Genomic DNA, 20379 nt, shown 5'->3' with positions numbered 1-20379 from the left:
TTACAAACTGACAGGATAAATAATATCACAAGCTTGCGTTTCATTTGAATGTGCAACTCCTGTCTTCAGAGGGCAGTTTTTTAATTGACTGTTTGATGCTGCATTCAACATGACTGATGATGCCTTTGGTATGAAACTGTTTTAATGATCTTTATCTTCAGCCCTCCCTCCTTCTCCTCTTTTCTCTCCTGCTGTCTTGCTCCATCCTGTCTCAGCAAGTGCTGTCAATAATTGATGAGCAGCACTGACTAAAGGGTAACAGGTCTACAGCTGAAAACTGCCTTCAGTGCCTTGTTTATGTTTCTGTCGCTATCTTTCAAAACAAAACAAAACATGTCTTCGGATATCTAAATGCAGGTGTGCAACTGCATATCCATCAGTGCCCTTTTGGCTCCATGTCAAGTGAGCGCTGAGTGTGTGTAGCCTATACATAGGCATATGTGTACAGTACACATGCGCCACAAGCATCTCCCCCCCCCCCCCTCTCTCTCTCTCTCTCCCTCTCTCTATGTGTGTGTGTGTGGCAAACAGCAGTTTAAATGCCCTGTCAGTCTTTCATAGAGCAGGATAGAGGGAAGGAAGTGAATAGAGATTAAATGAGAGAGGCAGGCTCAGGGAGAGGAAGGAGGCAGATCAGGCAACAGAAGAGGGAGAGAGAAACCTGCCAGCAAATACAGACAAGTTGATTTGATGCCATTGCTGTCTAACTTGATGGCAAGTTAGCTGGATACGGAGTGTATACACACACACACACACACACACACACACTCACACACACACACTTTACACTTACACATACACAGAAACTACTCGAAGTAATGGACAGAGATGGAAGGAATGAGAAGTTTTTCTCCAGAAAGAGAAGTTTCACATTTGGCGCTTATGGAGGGTGAGTTACCAGTTATAGTTGAAGAGATGTATACAAAATGGCTTTTGTGACAAAAGTGTGTGCAAAATACTGTAACCACATGCAAGTAATCATGGTTTCACTACTCTTTTTGAAGGGTTGACAGATTCATTGGTGAGAATGAGTCCTGGTAAGTAACACTCCTTTTAAGATAATGTGTTTCCGTGTGTTCGTCATAATGAGGTTTTTGCATATTTGAACAGAGATTGAGTATCATGTGTAACATTATCCATGTTTTGAGTGTGTATGTTCTCAAGACTGAGTCTAACTGTTATAGCAGTCCAGACTCCTTGGAACACAGTATTGTGGATGTCTTGGACTCATCATCCAGTGAGACCAAACCAGTTTTAGCAGCTACTTCAACACAGAAGGTAAAAAGTCCTACACAACATTTACATTTCTTGAATCCACGATGTAGAGGAATTTTGAGAGTAGTATTTCTTGCCTATTAACCAAGGTTTATACATTGATTTTGCCAAATTTCTTCAGCTATTAGGTTAATGCACAGGGGCAAACAGTACATGGGAATGCATGTCTTTTTTTCATTCTTCTGTCTAATTAAAGCACTGATCTGATTGTGATTCCCTTGGCTATTGGGCAGAGTGGTTAACACACAGGTTTGTCTTTTTTGTTTGCCATAAAACACCATATACACTGGAAATGACTGCATCTGGGTTTTTTCCCCATGTTTTTCACACTTTCTCTCTTGGAGGTGACAGAACTTTTTGAGATCATTGCAAAGCTACAGGTATGATTGTTAACATTTTAGTGGGAGTATGCTTTATGTGGTGTATGGTGTGTTTTGAGTGTGCAATTGAGGTGTGTGTGTGTGTGTGTGTGTGTGTGTGTGTGTGTGTGTGTGTGTGTGTGTGTGTGTGTGTGTGTGTGTGTATGTGTGTACATGTGTTTGATGGCAGTTTCTCCCTGTGCCGTTGCAGGGCAGCAGGCTGGATGAACAGCGGTGTGAGTTTCCAACTTCTCTCAGGGTAAGAATGCATGGAATCGTGTTTCTCGTGTCCTGAAAGACTGTGGGTGTGTGTGTGTGTGTGTGTGTGACGGTGACCTTCATGCTTCATAGGCCACGGCGGCTGCATGTGAAACACACACACACACACACACACACACACACACACACACACACAAACACACACAGACCCACTGTGGATGACGCTTTATAGTGTTTGCTTTGCTTAGTAATGCCTTTTGAGGGCAAAGCATGTATAATAAACACCTACCTGCAGAGCCTTATACAGACATAAACAATCAGCTGTTCCCTCCATGACTGATAATGGACATTCAACATTAATCTGTCTTTATTATTGGATCACAGTGCAAAGAGTTTGTCAGATATACAGAAATATAGTTTCAAGTGCATGAATTTATGCATGACGACCCTGAATGTACTGACCTGGATGCCCTTACTCCTCTTGTCTGTTTCTGACTGCAGCTATTGAGAATAGGAGGTGCTCTACCACTCCTCTTGCCTCCCAAGTCTGGAGGTTACTGGGTTGACCCCCCCTTGCAGAGGTGTGTGGAGACCAGTCCCACGTGTTCCCAAAATGCATTTGGCCTGGAGAGCTACGACATCATGGAGAGGGACAGTGAGGCGAAGATCTACCAGCAGTTTTTCAGGCATAAAGTTAGTCAGTTTTTCAAAAGGTTCGAAGTTTGCTATAGTTTCAAATAGTCAGCTTGGACCCAAGTTTTCTTCCTATTGGTGATCAATGTTCCTGTCTCTATCTCATCTGTTCTCTCAGTACCATCATTCATTCACTGCCTCAGACAGTTCCTTGGGACCCCTCGTCCTGTCCATTTGTTTAGAGGAGGAAGAGAAGCGGCTCCGAGTCATCTTGAGGTTCCATCGACAGGATTACACTTTCAGTCACACATGAGTGAATACCGTATACAGTGGACTTAACTGCCACAAACAATTTATTTGTGTAATATTAGAACTACTCTTTTTACAGAAAGTCTGTTAGATTATTTTACAGAGCTGTTGTGTCTCCCTTATGCCCAGACTGAAAGAATGTTCTCTACATGGAACCTTCTCGGTATCACTGTTCCCGCAGATGCCCACAGCTGTGCAGTTGGCCAGGGTAACGAATTTATCTGTTATAGGGTCACACAAATGGGAAAAGGTTTGGTGAACCAACCGGATGATAAACAAAATGTGGAATTGTTCTACTCGACAGAACTGTTTTGTCTAAAAAACATTCTAGAAAAACTATCAAAAATTTCACAGAAATAAACAATTTCATCTTCTTGGGTTCTTAGCGCTTAGGTATACAGTAGCCTACCTTAGGGCTATTTCTAGAAAAGCACCTTGTGTTAATTAGGTTATGGCTGACTTACTGAGTTTTATTTTTACTTGTATGAGATGATTTTAATTTGAACAACCTTGTGAAGTGACCTTGGGTGTCATGAAACTGAAGCTGAATCTTTCTAAATGAAAACATATAGTATTTTATTATCTGCACTATTACAATCAATATAATATGTCAACCATTTCCTTCATGTTATTTCTGTGATTCCTCCTGTCCAGATGCTTTGTGAGAATGTGACCGTGTCCAGATTTGAAACGGTCAGCTACCTGAAGGTGCAAATTATGACTTACCCTTGCCTTAAAGTACAGACACCATAACTCTACAACTTGTGTTCCCCAATAGCATCTTTGGGCCATTACTTCCATTATTTCAGAGATTATTATTTTGTATTGTGGTCAGAACACTGTAATGCTATAGAGTAAAACAAACCTAAACATTTTTCAGTGGCAATGAGCAGATGAGCAGTGTTCATTTTCTTGTGTTTGTTACCCTCTACCCACAGGCCCCAGAACTCATCGCTGCATTTGATGAGCACAGGCTGTCTCACAACTTCAAGTTTGGCATCTTGTATCAGAAGGAAGGGCAGGTGCGTAAAACCATAGATATTAGAAAAGCTAGATAGCCCATTGTCTGTCCAGCTCTATTAGGTGGCATATGTGAACTCGGCTGCCATATTGTTGGAGGCAAACACCTTACTGTCTATGGGCAAAATTTACTGGTAATCAGAGACACCTGTCTGATTTTCCATTAGAGACACCTGTTTCTCCAATAGCCTCCAGAGATTGTTGCCCCCACCATGGTGGCAGCGCTATTTACATACGTTCTGGAGCCCAATCTAGCTTTCTAATATCTCCACTATCGTCAAACGACATTTCACATCATGTCTCACGCTTTCTGTTTCACAATCTCTCAACTTCCCCTCTCAATCTTTCTCTGTGTCCACTCATGTTCCTCTTCTGGTCCAGCTGACGGAGGAGGATATTTTTAGTAACAACGTGGAGAGTGAGGAGTTTGTGGACTTCCTCTCGATTCTCGGACAGACAGTGAAGCTGAGGGGATTCACAGGGTGAGCACTATTGCATGCATCAGCTGCAGGATGAGTCAAGTTGAGCTGTCTGCTTGTGTTGACAATTTTTTTTGACAAAGACTGGTCAATTCTGATAGCCTGGCTATCACCAGATAAAGCTCAATCTTCTAAGATTGAACATTAGTCTGGGGAGTCTGCTCTGTGTTTTCTACTGCACAAGAGGCGTGATCAACAGGTATTGTTCAAATGGCTCTGTGCACAATTGGATAGTCCTTCAACCAATCAGACCAACCATCCGGGTGCGCCAGGTGGATAGGCTAGTTTGTGATTGGTCCCCACAGGTTTGTAGCGGAAATAAGATAGAATTATTTTGAGGTTTCCAGCCTGAGCTGCTGGGCGAAATCAAATCGTCAGCAGAACGGGCTGGGTTTACCCAGTCTACAATTCTGAGTCATTATGGGGAGAGTATGATTCCACTGACCTTTTAACCTGGGTTCTTTTCAAAGCTTTCAAAACTTTTTCCTGTGTCCCTCCCAATTGCTCTCTCTCTCTCATCCCTTCTTTCCTCAGATTCCGAGGAGGCTTGGATGTGTCTCATGGGCAGACAGGAAGTGAGGCAGTTTTTACTTCCTTTCATGGGAGGGAGATCATGTTCCACGTGGCCACCAAACTGCCATTCACAAATGGAGATGTACAGCAGGTAGCGTTAAACACACCAACACTCTCCTCCACCTACCACAATGGGAGATGTGTTTGAACAGAAATTAATGTTTCTGTTGTTCAATGTAAAATGAATGGGAATTTGTTATGACATTGTGTCTTCTGTGTCTCACTTATGTACAGTATGGTTTCGTTTCTTTCCCTCTCATTGTTCTTTCTTTCTTTCAGTTGCAGAGAAAGAGGCATATTGGGAATGATATTGTCGCTCTGGTCTACCAGGAGGGCAACACCCCATTCATCCCAGATGTGATCAGCTCCCACTTCCTTCACTGTTTCATCGCTGTGAGGAGGGTGAAGCGAGGCCCAGAGGGGGAGGGGGGAGACGGGGGGGCCTTCCAGGTGAGCCAATGGGCTCCTCTAACGAGACCTGTCTACGGTTTTAAGAACTCTGGAGTTTTACCTTATGGTATCTTTACATTCCTTTTTGGCTCTAAATGTTTATTTTGGGCATAATGGAATGACATCGGTCCAGTATTGGCTTAGAACACTAAAACCGTCTAACTTGAAAAAGCTGTTCAGTGGAAATGTATATAGACAAGGATAAAATGTGTATTTTTCCCATTGTCTGGGTTCAAAATGTAATTGGAAGGAGAGGTGCAAACACACACCAAAGACAAGGTGCAGGCAACTAGGTTCAATGCCTAGTTAGAGAGATGTCGCACACTCCGAATTATAAGTCATTTTTTTAATAACACGTTAACGTTTCGGCATTCTTCAGATCACCTTCAAAATGTAACTGGACTACATGGAGAGTATCCCACAGATGTTTCAATAGGGGTAAAGACACGTCATAAAAAATTGTTTGTACAGCCAGCCAGTGCCTTACCTTCCTCCACTAGGTCTCTCATTCATTCTAGTCATGTATTGCATGGAGGAAACAAGCACTGAAAACTGAGAAATGAATGAATGAATGTAAACTGTTTGAGATGCATGGGGATTGAAAAGCTAGTTTGCGCCAGTCATATGTTTGCTTTTGTTATTAAATGTCCTCTCTGGCCAACAGGTAGCAGTCACTGCACGAGAGGACGTCCCACCCTTTGGCCCACCACTTCCATCTCCACCTGTTTTCACTGAGGTAACCAAAACAATATTTTCTTCAAAAGTTTTCACATCGGTGAAGTACAGTAGCCTACATACGCTCACACATTATGTACCCATTTCTCTTCATGTACAGTGCAACCGGAAAGTTTTCAGACCCATTCAAGTTTTCCACATTTTGTTATATTTCAGACTCAAGTTAAAATTGTTTCAATTTTTTTTTATTTTGTTTATTTTTTTATTCAATTTACACCCAATTACTCAGTTGCAGAGGACCGCCAGATCTAAGAAGACTGTTGCTTTTTCCAAATATTTTCCATTTGAGAATGATGAAGGCTACCGTGCTCTTGGGCACTTTCAATGCTGCAAAAATGTTCTTGTATCCTTCCCCAGATCTGTGTCTTCACACAACCCCATCTCACAGGTCTACGGACAATTCTCCTGACCTCGTGGCTTGGTTTTCACTCAGGCACACCATCAACTGTGAGATCTATAAAGAGATGTATGCCTCTCCTAATAATGCCCAATGAATTCATTTAGGCACAGGCAGACTCTAATCAAGTTGTAGAAGCATCTCAAGGACCATTGATAGAAGTACAGTAAGATGCACCAGAGCTCAATTGCAAGCATCATAACAAAGGCTCTGAATTCTTACTGTATGTAAATGGGATATTTCAATCTTCTGTTTTTTATAAACATACAAAACATTCCAGACACCTGCTTTTTTTGTGGAGTATTATGCGTAGATTGATGAGAAAAAATGAATTGAATCCATTTTAAGATGAGTCATAGATGAAACATAGCAAAATGTGGAAAACTTGAGAGGGTCTTAAAACTTTCTGGTTGCACTGTATCTACTGTATCTGTTAATCGATCTATCTATCACACATATACATACTGTACACACGCACACACTCTCCCTTTGTCTTTCTCAGGGCTCAGTTCTAAGAGAGTTCCTCTTGACCAAACTCATCAATGCAGAGATCTCCTCCTATAAGGCTGACAGGTTCAGCAGATTAGAGGTAAAGTACCTCTGCAGGAACAGTAATCAACATACCACATCCACAACATCAAGTGATTTTACTGCCATTAGAGGCCTCTGCACTTCTAATGCATTCTAATGCACTTCTAACATAGAGGCAAGTCAGTGTGGTTTGAAAATTCATCATGTATATGCAGTATGCAGTATGCAATGGTGCACTATTCCACCATTTGGGGAATAACACTTATTTTCCACCTCCCCTTGAGTTAAACAATTGATTTTTTTTTACCTTCCTCCAGTTCATCCATCCATTCTCTGAGTCTACACTTTCTAACTTGAGAGACAAGTTTCAAATAGGAAAATTACCAGTCACTTTTAAACGTGATGCTAGCAGGCAAGATGCTAATGGTCTAATCAGATTCAATGATCTACTGTATGCTCAGAGAATGGCTGGATGAACTGGAGAAAGGTCAAAATCAATTGTTTAACTCAAAGGGAGGTGGAAAATGAGTGTATTTCCCCAAATGGTATACCTCTTTAAAGTGTGTGGCATCTCTATAACAGACCATGTGTATGATGGTGGATTTTAGCTTCATTAAATTCTGTCAAATACTGAATCATTGGCCTGTATGTAACCATCTGTTTTGCTTGTAAACAGGGCTTGCATGAGTCTACCTTTTATGCTTCATTTATGTTCAATTTCAGCTCTTTTAGACTGGGTTGAACCATTTCTAACATAACAAACACTGCTGAAGCATGTGGACCAAATTCCATTCCTTCTCATCCATCCTTATCCTTTCCCTTTATCCAGCTGCGAACCCGTTCCTCACTCTTAGTGGGGTTGCATTCTGAACTGTCCACCCGCTCTCAGTGCATGCTGGGAGAGCCACCGTCATCTTCTCTCTCCGTCAGCGAGGGGGGCAAGGGTGCCCCAGAGGGAGGTGGGGGTTTCATAGAAAACTTCAAGGTGCATACATCAACATTCAATTCAATTGCCTGCATATCCGATAGTTGTGAGAGGCAACAATAGATGTGAGAAAATTCTCAAGTATGTCAGCTGTTACTCCATGTATACTATTTATGCATTAATAACTGTTGATAGCCTTTTTGATTGTTCATCGTGACTGTAAATTATTCTGATGGTGAATATTTCAGTGTCATTAATACAAAATGCACTCTGTGACCTTTGGTGTTAAATTGGCAAAGTGATGCCGCTGTGATGTTGGGGGAGGGAATTTAAGAGCAGGATGACACCCTTGAGCTTTGTGTTAATCTGCCTCTCCCTCTAGAGAGCGATCAGGGTCCGGAGTCACTCCTTTGACACCCTGGGAACACCAAAGAGGACTGGTGGTGCTGCGCTCACTAAGACTAAGGTACGCACTGCAGTGGCTTCTAGGTAAAAGTGCATGTTGGTAATGTTATTGTTGTTTTTGTGGTTATTAATGTGGTTGTCATAGCTGTTATTGTGAAATGTGCCTTCAAAGTATACTTTAATGTGGACCCACATTCCCAAATTCTTGTGAAGCCAGGCTCTATTGAACAACCTGGGCAGCATTACAGAGACATTGGCCTCTGAAGGTACTCATCGAGCTTCGGCCTTTAACCTGTCGGAAGCTCAGAGGAGCTCAAAGACAGGGGCTGGGAACCCGTGGATGCAGGTGATTGCCTGGTCGAGGCAGGGTGGTGGTGTGTTTGGTTGGTGCTGTGGTGTCTTGTAGTGATAACTAGCTTGGTGAGAAAGGGTTATGTGCTGCTTTAAATCCATCAGCAATTTAGTGAGTAAATGAGATGTAAGATAAATTCACCCACAACTGACACAACTATATGATAAATTAAATGATTAAAACTAGTAAACTAGTAAATTATGATTATTTAAAGCCCCCTTTGGTAGGATAACTGTAGCTATATTTCACTCTATGCTGGAGAAAATTTGCATGTTATTTCGTATTAACTGTTAGCCTGACGACGTCATACTCAATTCTTATCAGAATATGAGTCTGAAACTGCTCCATTCAGCTGCGATTATGGGGCGTGATTCAACCGATACAGGGCGGGGGGGATAGCTCTGCACTCATTGGATAGACCAAACCAAACAGAACAAGTTATTGGCTGTCAGTATCTGCAAAATCTAAGACAACGAAATATGTAGCAGGGTAGGGTATATGGAAAACATCCTCCTTCGTTTTTAAAAATAATCCCTTCAAACTGTATGCAACGAACAGCTGGGGAAGTGTGTCGTTAACCCAACTAGCAAACAGACATTTTTAAACAAACGGGAACAACATCTCCCAAACATGCTGTTTTAACTAAGTGTTTAAGGTGAAAGTGAAACTGAAGTTTTCCCACATATCCACGTTGGTCTAATGCTGCATTCCAGACCTCATCCAAACGAGTGGGAGGTGGGACCTATCCTACCTGAAAGGTTCTACCTCCCACTTCAAAGTGTTCCAAGCATTTTGGAGTGGGACGTTTAAAAAACATGGGTGACCGCCGTAACGTTAGCATACCGTCGTAACGTTAGCATATTAGGCTAGGCTAACTGTATAATGTTATAACGTTACTTTCACAATACGTTGTATTCTTTGTTGACACAATTTTAAGTCATAATATGAAGAACAAGTTAATTACCGTGTCTAAAACAACCCTACCCTAAAGTTTATAGCGTATTCCTTGAAGTTACCCCTCACGGAGCATGTCTCCATGGGTGCCGCCATAATCCTCCCACTTCATTTTGTTGAGGTCGGGGCAGGTTGAGCTCATACGAGTTCGCGAGTAGGAGCTCCCACTTCGACAGGCGTTCCAGTGCCTCTTTCGTAGTTGGAGGTAGGATAAATCCCACATCCCACTAGTTTAAATGCTGTCTGGAATGCACCATAAGTGTTCAGAAATAGTTGTGTGAATCCATGATAAAACCTCCGTTTCAATAGCTAAGATAAATGAAAGGCCAAACTGCATGAACAAACTAGAAAACGTAATTTCGAGGAAATTACCAGTGCATGCAAAAGCAAGACATAAGATAAAATGTGAAACAAACTTAAATTTACAAACCGAACCAATACGTGATTGGACTTTTCCTCCCTGAAGCTTGACTTTTCCACCTCTGAGTGTGAGTGCGTGTGAGTGTGCGTGTGTGTGTGTGTGTGTGTGAGTGGATGTAAGTGGATGTAAGGAGCATGGCTTTCTATGATGCAGTGAAATGGGGGAGTTAGGTTAAGGTGAGAATGTTGTGGAGTGCATGGAGAAGTGTGGTATATGAAGTGCTGCAGTCAGGTGTGTGTGTGTGTGTATGAGTGAATGGGTAGACAGAGAGAGCTGATAATGCAGGTTCAATTTAACTGGCTGTCAATTAAACTTGATAGGGCCTTGAGCAGCTGGCTCTTGACACAGGTGCAAATCAGCTTAATCAGCAGTGCAGTGCGATAGACCTCTGAAGTTCGCCTACAAAAAAGCTTGCCATATATGGGCAGTTGGCTTCAATTAACTCCCGGATCTCCTTATATGGGCAAGGATAGCAGCTTCAGAGGTCTATGAAAAGTCAATGGGGAAAAATATTTTGCTAATATCTCAAAAAGTATCAAGTTTACAGAACTGAAATATACATAGACTATTTTCAAGACCTACGTAATAAAGTTTGAACCAAGTTTCTACGTTAAACGGTTGAAGCTGAATTTGACCTGGTTAGGAGAATAATAATAAATAGAAATGCAATTCCAAGGAATTACCAGTGCATGAAAATGCAAAAATAGATAGATAATGTAGATATGGTTACTAAGGTGTAGCTAGGGTAAACATGGTGGTTGCATAGTTTACAGAGAGTTGATAGTGTGAAGGTAGACAGTTTAAAGATGAAACATTCCAGTTCTAACTTAACTAATGACTGATTTCTATTCATGTTAAAATATTGATTAGCTAACTTAGCTAATGATTTCTAGCAGTTACGCTAAAAATGCTAATTATGCTAGCAATGCTAACTTTACTAACAATGCTAACCAGGTTGATTAGCTAACTTAACCGATGATTTCTAACAGTAATGCTAAAAATGCTAACAATGCTATATTTGCTAACAATGCTAACCAGGTTGATTAGCTAACTTAGTTGATGATTTTTTACAGTTATGCTAAAAATGCTAACAATGCTAACTAGCTAACTTGCTAGTGAGGACTTTTATTTTGAAACATTTGTTGCTAGGGTATCCATAGTGGCCACTATCAGGAAACAAGAAGTTACTGCTGTATAATCATGTTGGTTGCTATGGAAATGGTCATAAACACTTAATTTTAATGGTTGCTATGTTGGTTGCTAGGTACATGGAGGTTTCATGTAGTTGACTGGAGGCATAGTGGATGATAACTGACAGTTGGAATGGTTGAACAGTTCAATAGTTGAGTAGTTTCAATGGTTAAATGATTTGATAGTCTATTATTGCAGTGAGGATTTTATTTTGAAACAGTTGTGGACAGAGGAAACAATTGACAATTCACTGATCTACATAAAGAATGATGGAGCGGCAACAATGGGATAGTCTAGCCCTTCTTCTATCTTTCTTTATGTAGATCATTGAGGATCGAGGCCCGAGAAGCGAGGGAGGACATATAAACGCTGCTTGAGAGGCACCCACAGTAAATACTTGTATGTAGATAGTCTAATTAATGTTGATAGACAGAATGTTTAATGGATGTTGATAGGCAGATTGTTTAATAGATATTGATTGACAGTTTAATGGGTGGATGAGTGAATGGTCTGAAGAAGATGAATGGATAGAAGGTTGGATGGAATGTGCCTTATATTCTTGTTAAGAGAGACACTGATACAGCTCTCTGAGAGTAGTTGATATAGGTGTAATCAATTTAACTGGCTAGTCTTAAGAGAGCCAGAGTGTCTGCTTAAAGCCTGAGACAGAGAAAATAATTTAAAAGTTGAATGTAGATAGTCTAATTAATGTTGATAGACAGAGAGTTTAATGGATGTTGATAGACAGTTTAATGGGTGGATGAGTGAATGGTCTGAAGAAGATGAATGGATAGAAAGTTGGATGGAATGTGCCTTATATTCTTGTAGAATGGAGAGACACAGCTCTCTACTGAGAGTAGTGGATACAGATACAGGTGTAATCAATTTAACTGGCTAGTCTTAAGAGAGCCTGAGATAGTAGATTGTTTAAAAGTTGAATGTAGATCGTCTAATTGATGTTGATAGGCAGACTGTTTAGAATGGGTGGATGAGTGAATGGTTTGAAGAAGATGAATGGATAGAAAGTTGGATGGAATTAGGCAGACTTATGTTGATACAGTTGATACAGGGGAACAGAAAATGTAGTCTCGAGAGTCAGTTGCCACGTTTACATGATGTTTTTAATTCTGAATTAGTTTATTCAGAATTAAATAAATCGGAATTAAAATATTCTCCTTCGAGTTTACATGGAAATAATAATTACGAATTGACGTTTACATGGAGCATAGGTTAATTCCGCTTTATTGTATTCCGCTGAACGTCTGGGGGTCGGGAATGGTTCCGATTGGACAGGCGGTGCATGAACGCAGCCTAATTAAGGTCTACCGGAAGAAAACAAACTTTAGCTGGCTAGCGGCTTTTTTGTCATCTCGGGTTAACGTTATAGCATGGGCAATAACATAATGAAAACGGTTTTCGCAGTAATTCTGATAATAGGCCTACTATTTAACCAGCAGCTCGAGAATATTGTCAAGCTTCACGTTTGCTAGATGAGGAGGAGAACAGTGCCGGAGAAGGGGGGAAGAAGACGGAGCCGAATTAGCAATGAAACGAGCATGCGCTGCGTCTTCCTCCTTGTATGAGCATGCGCCAAACAAACGGAATAAACTTTGAATCGGAATAAAGGTTTACATGATCAAGGAGTGCGTTAATTCCGCTTTAACATCGGAATAAACCAACCACTCAAATCGGAATTAAGTTTAATTCAGAATAATCATTTTCAAGCGGAATAAGCGTTTACATGGTCTCTTTTAAAGCGGAATGAACTTTTATTCGGAATTAAAGCTCTCATGTAAACGCAGCAAGTGTATGTTTAAAGCCTGAGAGAGAGAGAGAGAGAGAGAGAGAGAGAGAGAGCTGCTGCACCTGGACTGGCCACCTGGCCTAAGATTCTAATTGCTGCCATGATGTCATAATGAGCAATGTTTAAGTCTATGGGGAAATAGCTCAATGTTAAATCTATGGGGAAATCGTTTTTTAATTCATAGTTTAAAAAGTATAAAAGTTAAAAAGTTGAAAAATACAAAGCCCACATCGCGTAAGTAAGACCTACGCGACAAAATTTGAATGGAGTTTCTACGTTAAGCGGTTGAAGCTGAATTGCGTGCGTTAGAAGAAGAAGAAGAAGAAGACAGAGGAAGAACAGTACAGTGCATTTTCATGCACTGTAACTAGAAATGCAATTCCAAGGAATTACCAGTGCATGAAAATGCAAAAATATATTGATAGATAATGTAGATATGGTTACTAAGGTGTAGCTAGGGTAAACATGGTGGTTGCATAGTTTAAAGACAGTTGATGTGTGAAGGTAGACAGTTTAAAGCTTAAACATTCCAGTTGTAACTTAACTAATGATTTCTAAAAGGTATGTTAAAATGTTATCTAACTATGTTAACAATGATAACCAGGTTGATTGGTTTACTTAGCTAATGATTTCTAACAGTTATGGTAAAAATGCTAACTATGTTAACTATGTTAACAATGTTAACCAGGTTGATTAGCTAACCCAGCTAATGATTTCTATCAGTTATGTTAAAAATGCTAACAATGCTAACTATGCAAACCAGGTTGATTAGCTAACTTAGCTAATGATTAGCTAACTTAGCTAATCATTTCTAACAGTTATGCTAACAATGCTAACTATGATAACAATGCTAACTATGTTAACAATGCTAACTAGGTTGATTAGCTAAGTTAGCTAATCATTTCTAGCAGCTATGCTAAAAATGCTAACTATGCTAACTAGGTTGATTAGCTAACTTAGCTAATCATTTCTAGCAGCTATGCTAAAAATGCTAACAATGCTAACTAGCTAACTTACTACTGAGGACTTCTATTTTGAAACATTTGTTGATAGGGTATCCATGGCTGCCACTATCGGGAATAAAGAAGTTACTGTAGTAAAATCATGTTGGTTGCTATGGAAACGGTCATCAACGCTTAATTTTAATGGTTGCTATGTTGGTTGCTAGGTACATGGAGGTCTCATGTAGTTGACTGGAGGCATAGTTGATGATAACTGGCAGTTGGAATGGTTGAACAGTTAAATAGTTGAGTAGTTTAAATGGTTAAATGATTTAATAGTGTATTATTGCAGTGAGGACTTTTATTTTGAAACAGTTGTGGAAAGAGGAAACAGTTAACAGGATATGTAGTCTTCACAGAGAGATTGTATGCTTCAAGCCTGAGAGAGAGAGAGAGCTGCTGCAGGTGGGGCTGGCCACCTGGCATAAGATTCTAATTGCTTAACGATCCGACTGTGATGTCATAGAGGCCAATGTTAAGTCTATGGGGAAATTTGTAATAGTTTTTAATTTATAGTTTAAAAAGTATAAAAGTTACAAAGTTGAAAAATACATAGCAGCATGCCCCTATTGAAGACCTACGTTGCGACGTTTGAATGAAGTTTCTAGGTTAAACGGTTCAAGCTGAATAGAAAAAATGAATTTGATCAGCGGAATAATAAGAAGAAGAAGCATAGGAAGAACAGTACAGTGCATTTTCATGCATTTTCATTTCATTATGCATTCATAGCGTTTCTGTTGCAATCAAAATCACTAGAAGCCAACAGTCTCACACCCAACTCGTCGAACGAGGAAGCATGCAGTCGTGAACGTCACTGCTGTTCATCTGTCAATCATCACGTAAAGCCCGCCCTGACAACATGATTGGTCCGTAGCAGCTGAACGGAGCAGTGCCAGACCACTGATCTATAAAGAATATTCTTTATAGATCAGTGTGCCAGACCAAAGTTCCCTGCAGAAAAATAATGGAGGCGGGGCTAAACTTCGGTCTGGCATCCAGGCTAATTAACTGTGGGATAAAGCAACGATAAAGCACATGGATTTGTTTACAAACTAGCGAAGCGGTTAGCATAAATTCAGCAGAACAAGGTGGATGTTACAAGGTAAGAGACCATTTAAAACCAATTGGCATTTAAAACCAATCCCAATGTTGCAAGGTTGGTTTTCAGCCTGGGGATGCTAGGGGGAGCGGGGAAAGTCACCATTTCAACTGGAACAGATCATTTAATCATCCAAATGATTTCTAAACGGGTTTACTAAGTTGAAATAGTTGCCAAGTTCCCCTTTAAATGCTATTGTTCTCCTTTCAGATGAACACGTCAGAAAAGGACGTAGACAGGTAAGATGTCCAAATGACTTCTCTTCAGTTTTTCAAAACTCAGGGTCTCTCATTATGACACAGATTACATTGAAACACTTTATTACAGTGAACCAAGCCAAAGTTCAACAGGAACTGGTCCTCAGCTCACCGACAGCCTCCTATCTCCTGGGCAGACAAGCCCTCAAGAGGAAACATAGAAGGGAAGCAATGCCTTTGCCCATGAAGAGTATGGATCGATTTCTGTAGAGATGCATAATCTGGAAGGGAGGCACTGGACTGAAAGGATCTTATGGAGGTGTAACATGTTGGACCCTCTGTTTATGTTTGAGTAACTGTCAGCTTTGTTTTTAGAAGCCTACCTACCTGCACTCTGTGAATAACTTACTGTATCATCTTCCTGTAAACTGAAACCAAGGAATGAAGTGCTTTTTGAGTACTGCTCAAGTGCAATGTCACTTTATAGTTAAATGTTGCTGGTGAATATTAAAGCGGATGAAGATACAGCCATGTAAGTCACGTTATTGTAATAAAGTATAAATATATGGCTATTGTGTACCCTTTTTAAGTTATACAATTAGTAAATCCATATTTGTAAAATATTGTTTGTATATGCAATAGGCACACATTAAAGGAACCGTATTTAAGAAATGCATTAATCATTAAAATGGCCCTGATATGTCACTAGACATTAAAGGGATATTCCGCCATTTTTGGAAATAAGTTCATTTTCCACCTCCCCTTGAGCAAAACCATTGATATTTTCCTTTTTCCCGTTCATCCAGCCATTCTGTGAGTCTGGCGATACAACTTTTAGCTTCAGCCTAGCATAGATCATTGAAACGGATTAGACCAGTAGCATCTCGCCTGCTAGCATCATGTTTAAAAGTGACTAAGATTTCCGGTAATTTTCCCATTTAAAACGTGTCCCCTCTCAAGTTAGACAGTGCAATAAGACCAACTGAAAATGAAACCTGGCGTTTTTCTAGGCTGATTTGACATGGAACTACACTCTCATCTGGCGTAATAATCAAGGCAACTTGCAAACGTACCATGGCATGGGCGCAGTGATATCACGCAGCATCTGAAAATAGTCCCCATAGACAACAAGCAGTAGTAGTACCAGTAGTTTGCAAGTTGCCTTGATTATTACGGGAAAATTGTAGGCTATATAGTCAACATTCTTATCATGGTTTGCCGTTTCAACGGTAGGCTAATCGCTACAAAGTCACCAACTGATAACGAACAGATTGAAGAAAAAGAAGAATGGTTTTGGAGTGACATTTCTTGCGTGTGTGAGAGACAGCGAGGTTGATGCTGAAAGCGTGAGTTTCCAGCCAGGAGCGTTAGAGTTGTCAACTATGAAATTTGTATACAGATGCGCGAAAATTGTACTAGCCTATACTTTGATCCACTTGGTGTGGATTTTTAGAAGCAAAATGCGAATAAAAGGGTTGAATTCAGTACTCGCACCTGTGCTCCCATTTCATATTTTCAATTAGCACTAATATATATTTCCGACAAGGTGCTCGCAGTGTACAGCCCTGTATTGGGCCAATCCCATTTTTATAGAGTTGGTGGGTGGGCTTAACATAATGATGACTGACCTGCGAGCTGCGACCATAAGTTGTGACTTAAGCGTGAATTCCCCGTCCTGCTACTTGAAAACAAGAAGATGATTGGATGTAGCACTATCCTATTGCGTGGAGAGGGAATTTGAAAGACAACCGTTTATTCAATCTTGATGTGGGTCTGGCTCGTCAGGCTATGTCAGTCACACCATGCCATGTAAAAATATTACATTGCAATCAGCCCAAACCAAAGCAAAATAAACCAGTGAAGCAGATTTCAGTAAACAAAGATGGTATCTCTGGAACCCATCAGCTGCGTCACCTAGGTTGGGTAGTTGCCTCTGCAGTATCCAGGTTGAAGTCAGAAGAGAGCACAAGTTATGTCCCATGTTAGGCTGGGCTAGCTGTACCGCTACTTCCCGAAGTGGCACGAGTGGTCAACCCTTCTGACTGATTATGCAGGCAAACAAACTACGTCGCCTGGCAGTTGGTGAAGAACATCCAACTGTTATCTCTTTTGACATGGCCCTCTACGAGAAGGCTGTTCAACTGTTAGATTCCAGACCTGATCTGAAAAAACTCTGTTGTTCCAAGGCTTGGGAAATTGCACACCACAATGGCTGCTCTGAGAGCTCTTGGGATTTCTATTAAAAATGCAGGTACTGTATAGATGATGCCTGGATAGAACCTGATGTCTTTGGTGCAGCAACAACGAGGCAAATCCTGAAGGGTACACACAACAAACGTTCTTTGCGTGGCCATTATTTACTCATATGTGGCTCTGTACGAATTGGTTCTGGAGGAATTCTTCATGGAGAACCCACAGCTGAGAGATGTTTGCTGGCAGGCAACAGAGCAAGTTGAACCGGCCTGCTCTGAGAAGGACAAATCTACCATGGTTGAGTGTACAATGCAGGCTAATAGTACATTCCTTGAAGCTTTGACTAATGCTGAATTTGTGAAATCATTAAATGAGTGGGAAGCAAACAAAGCTAAAAATGCAATGTTCAGATCCATCATGAATTACATCAAGTGGAGACAATTCTCTTCTAGGTGGCAGCTTCTCGCACTGCTGATCTTGCACTCCACCTTCAAGCTGCAGAAGGACTTAGCAAGCTTTTCTTCGCATTTGACAGAATCAGATACAACTCCCCCAAGCTCATCATATCCTCTGCTGCAGGACACTCAAATAGCAACATCCAATTGCACTTTGAAAGAAACAACCATAAAGAAGCAGATACCTTGATTCATCATACAGTTTTGCCATCAAATCCTGATGCAATGGTGATGTTCTTCTCTCCTGACTCTGATGTTCTATTATTGGTCATAGCAAACTAGAAGACTTGGTTGAAAGATACTTGTATTTCAATGACATCTGGGATTCTGCAAGTGGAACCAATTTGGACAGCTCTAGGTGTAAGATCATGCAAAGTCTTTACCAGCATTTCATGCATTCACAGTAGCAGCCAACACCAGGCGCTTTTCTGGAATAGAAAAGGCCACATGGTTCAACATCTACTTGAAAGCAGATGATTGTGTCCTCAGTGCTCTACAGATACAAAAAAGTGAAAAGGATCAGCTATCTACTTTGGCGAAGTTTGTATGTGCTGCATACTTACCAAAGAAGGTTCATATTGAAGGTTCAGTGTTGTCGGAAGCAAAACAGACAAATGTTACCCTTCTTCAGGAAAGGGTGTGCATACATGCCTTGAAAGTGTTTTGTGTTTTCTACCACAGCATTGGCAAGAGCTGTTTCCAAACAATAGCCCTGCTTATTCATAAGACCCACCCGTTTTTTTTTTTAAACTTGTATCATGGTAAACAGTCAATTCCACAGCCAGCAGCATTGAAAAGGTTCTTGATTGAGGAATACATAAATGAAGGCGTTTTCTGCCATTGTTTTTAAATACTTAATAGTTACTTTTTTTATCAGGAACTATTAAGTATTTTAATAATAAAGGGCTAAAACCTTAATCCTCCATAAAGGATAGCTACTATTATATGTACATGTCAGGTTTGGAAGTTTGAAATTAACGCCTATTTCAGTATATTAAGCCTCATTTGCATATTCATTTGCATATTTAAACATTACATTTCAGAAAACTTGTAATAAAAAAAAATCTTGTCTTAATGTAAGTGAATAACTGGGAAAGTTTTGTGGTGATACATAAAAGTTTAAAATGTTACCCTATCTACCAGTATAGCATTATATATGGCGTTTTTAATGCAATAGTACACCATTTTCAAGACCCAAAATGACTGCTTTAATGACTTCTGAAAATTGTCAAACAAAGATTCCCTGATTCTTCAGGTTCTAAGGATTCCGAAATATAATTTTCATAATCCCAAAAAAATTGAACGAATGAACGAATGAATTGGTCTGAACATAGTGTCCTTGACTATTTAAAAAATGAAAAAAAAAATGAAAAAAAAAAACATGATGATTAAGCGCATCCCAGAAAAAAACTGCATAGGCTACAAGTGTCAAAAATGCATGTTTTATGCAGAAACGTCATGAATTTAAGGAGGAACATTCTTCAATCACAAAGAAAATGGGTGTCCCCAGCTGTTTGATTTTTCTTTTTTTAAGGCATCAAATGATGATTTTATATTCCTCTTTTCAGGCAACTCTATGGTATCAAATACATGTTCTCCCCACTGTGTGTGTGTGTGTGTGTGTGTGTGTGTATGTGTGTGTGTGTGTGTGTGTGTGTGTGTATAAACTTAATTACAGGCTCGAGACCCAACAGCAAGACATACAACATAACAAGAATATTCATGAACACATACAAACATACTGAATTCATGAGAGTCTTACAGGCACCCATGTTTCCGCAAATAGGGTCGATCGATTGATTGATATCTGACCGAGCTGCACCTGGGGCTTGTGAGCATCATTAATCCAGTTTTGAGACTATCAAGTCGGGACATGATCTTAAACATTAAACATTAACTATACGAAAACTACTTTTTCAGCAGTATCCTCCTCAGGCAGTCATTAAGTTTGCACATGGGTCTCCTTTTTGTAGCTGCCATAATGGGGCTGCATACATAGGGGTGCAGTATGCACGAAACAAGCTCACTTTCACATCATCAGAGCAGTGATGGAATTTCCAGACTAACATGTTTGATTGGACATAGCCTACAACATTTGTCTGTGCCTATTCATATCAGCATCATCTTCTATCTTGTCAGTGATGATGTGCCCAAGATACAGCACTTACACAGAGGGATTGCCCTGACAGGTGAAGTGCAGCTTCTTCCTCCTTGGTCCTATCAATACAACACTCTTTTTTGCATTGTATCAAACTCAACCCCATACTCATAGCATATCCAACAGGTGCTGGGGGACATAATAGCCAAATCGTCTGCATATCAGATGGTTTAAGAGAGTGTTCCCTATATCAGACAACCTGTTTTACAATGTCCTAAATGTAGGCTACTGTAGTTTAGGTACA

General features: G+C 40.3%; 1 protein-coding gene across 2 annotated transcripts; it reads left to right on the top strand.

Annotated features, from left to right (window-relative positions):
• The first annotated feature begins 97 nt into the window (after nt 1-97).
• Nucleotides 98-15993, top strand: rap1gapl (RAP1 GTPase activating protein-like). 2 transcript variants are annotated; one of them, XM_062537784.1, is made up of 20 exons: nt 98-128; nt 804-889; nt 1005-1037; nt 1185-1278; nt 1846-1893; nt 2355-2546; nt 2665-2762; nt 2925-3003; nt 3450-3503; nt 3734-3817; nt 4197-4297; nt 4829-4958; nt 5147-5317; nt 5982-6053; nt 6952-7038; nt 7810-7965; nt 8288-8371; nt 8528-8656; nt 15343-15371; nt 15460-15993. In XM_062537784.1, exons 1-20 carry the CDS (start codon nt 117-119, stop codon nt 15548-15550), a joined length of 1830 nt encoding a protein of 609 aa, XP_062393768.1. In that variant the 5' UTR covers nt 98-116; the 3' UTR covers nt 15551-15993. The 2 variants fall into 2 exon arrangements, with proteins under 2 accessions (XP_062393768.1, XP_062393767.1); XM_062537783.1 differs by lacking the exon at nt 98-128 and adding an exon at nt 1620-1655 and having other exon boundaries at nt 594-889.
• Nucleotides 15994-20379: the final 4386 nt, after the last annotated feature.

The sequence above is a fragment of the Sardina pilchardus genome, chromosome 6, assembly GCF_963854185.1.
Source record: "Sardina pilchardus chromosome 6, fSarPil1.1, whole genome shotgun sequence".
NCBI lineage: Eukaryota > Metazoa > Chordata > Actinopteri > Clupeiformes > Clupeidae > Sardina > Sardina pilchardus.
The sequence above is the reverse complement of the archived record's forward strand: the minus strand, read 5'-3'. Positions and strand labels throughout refer to the sequence as shown.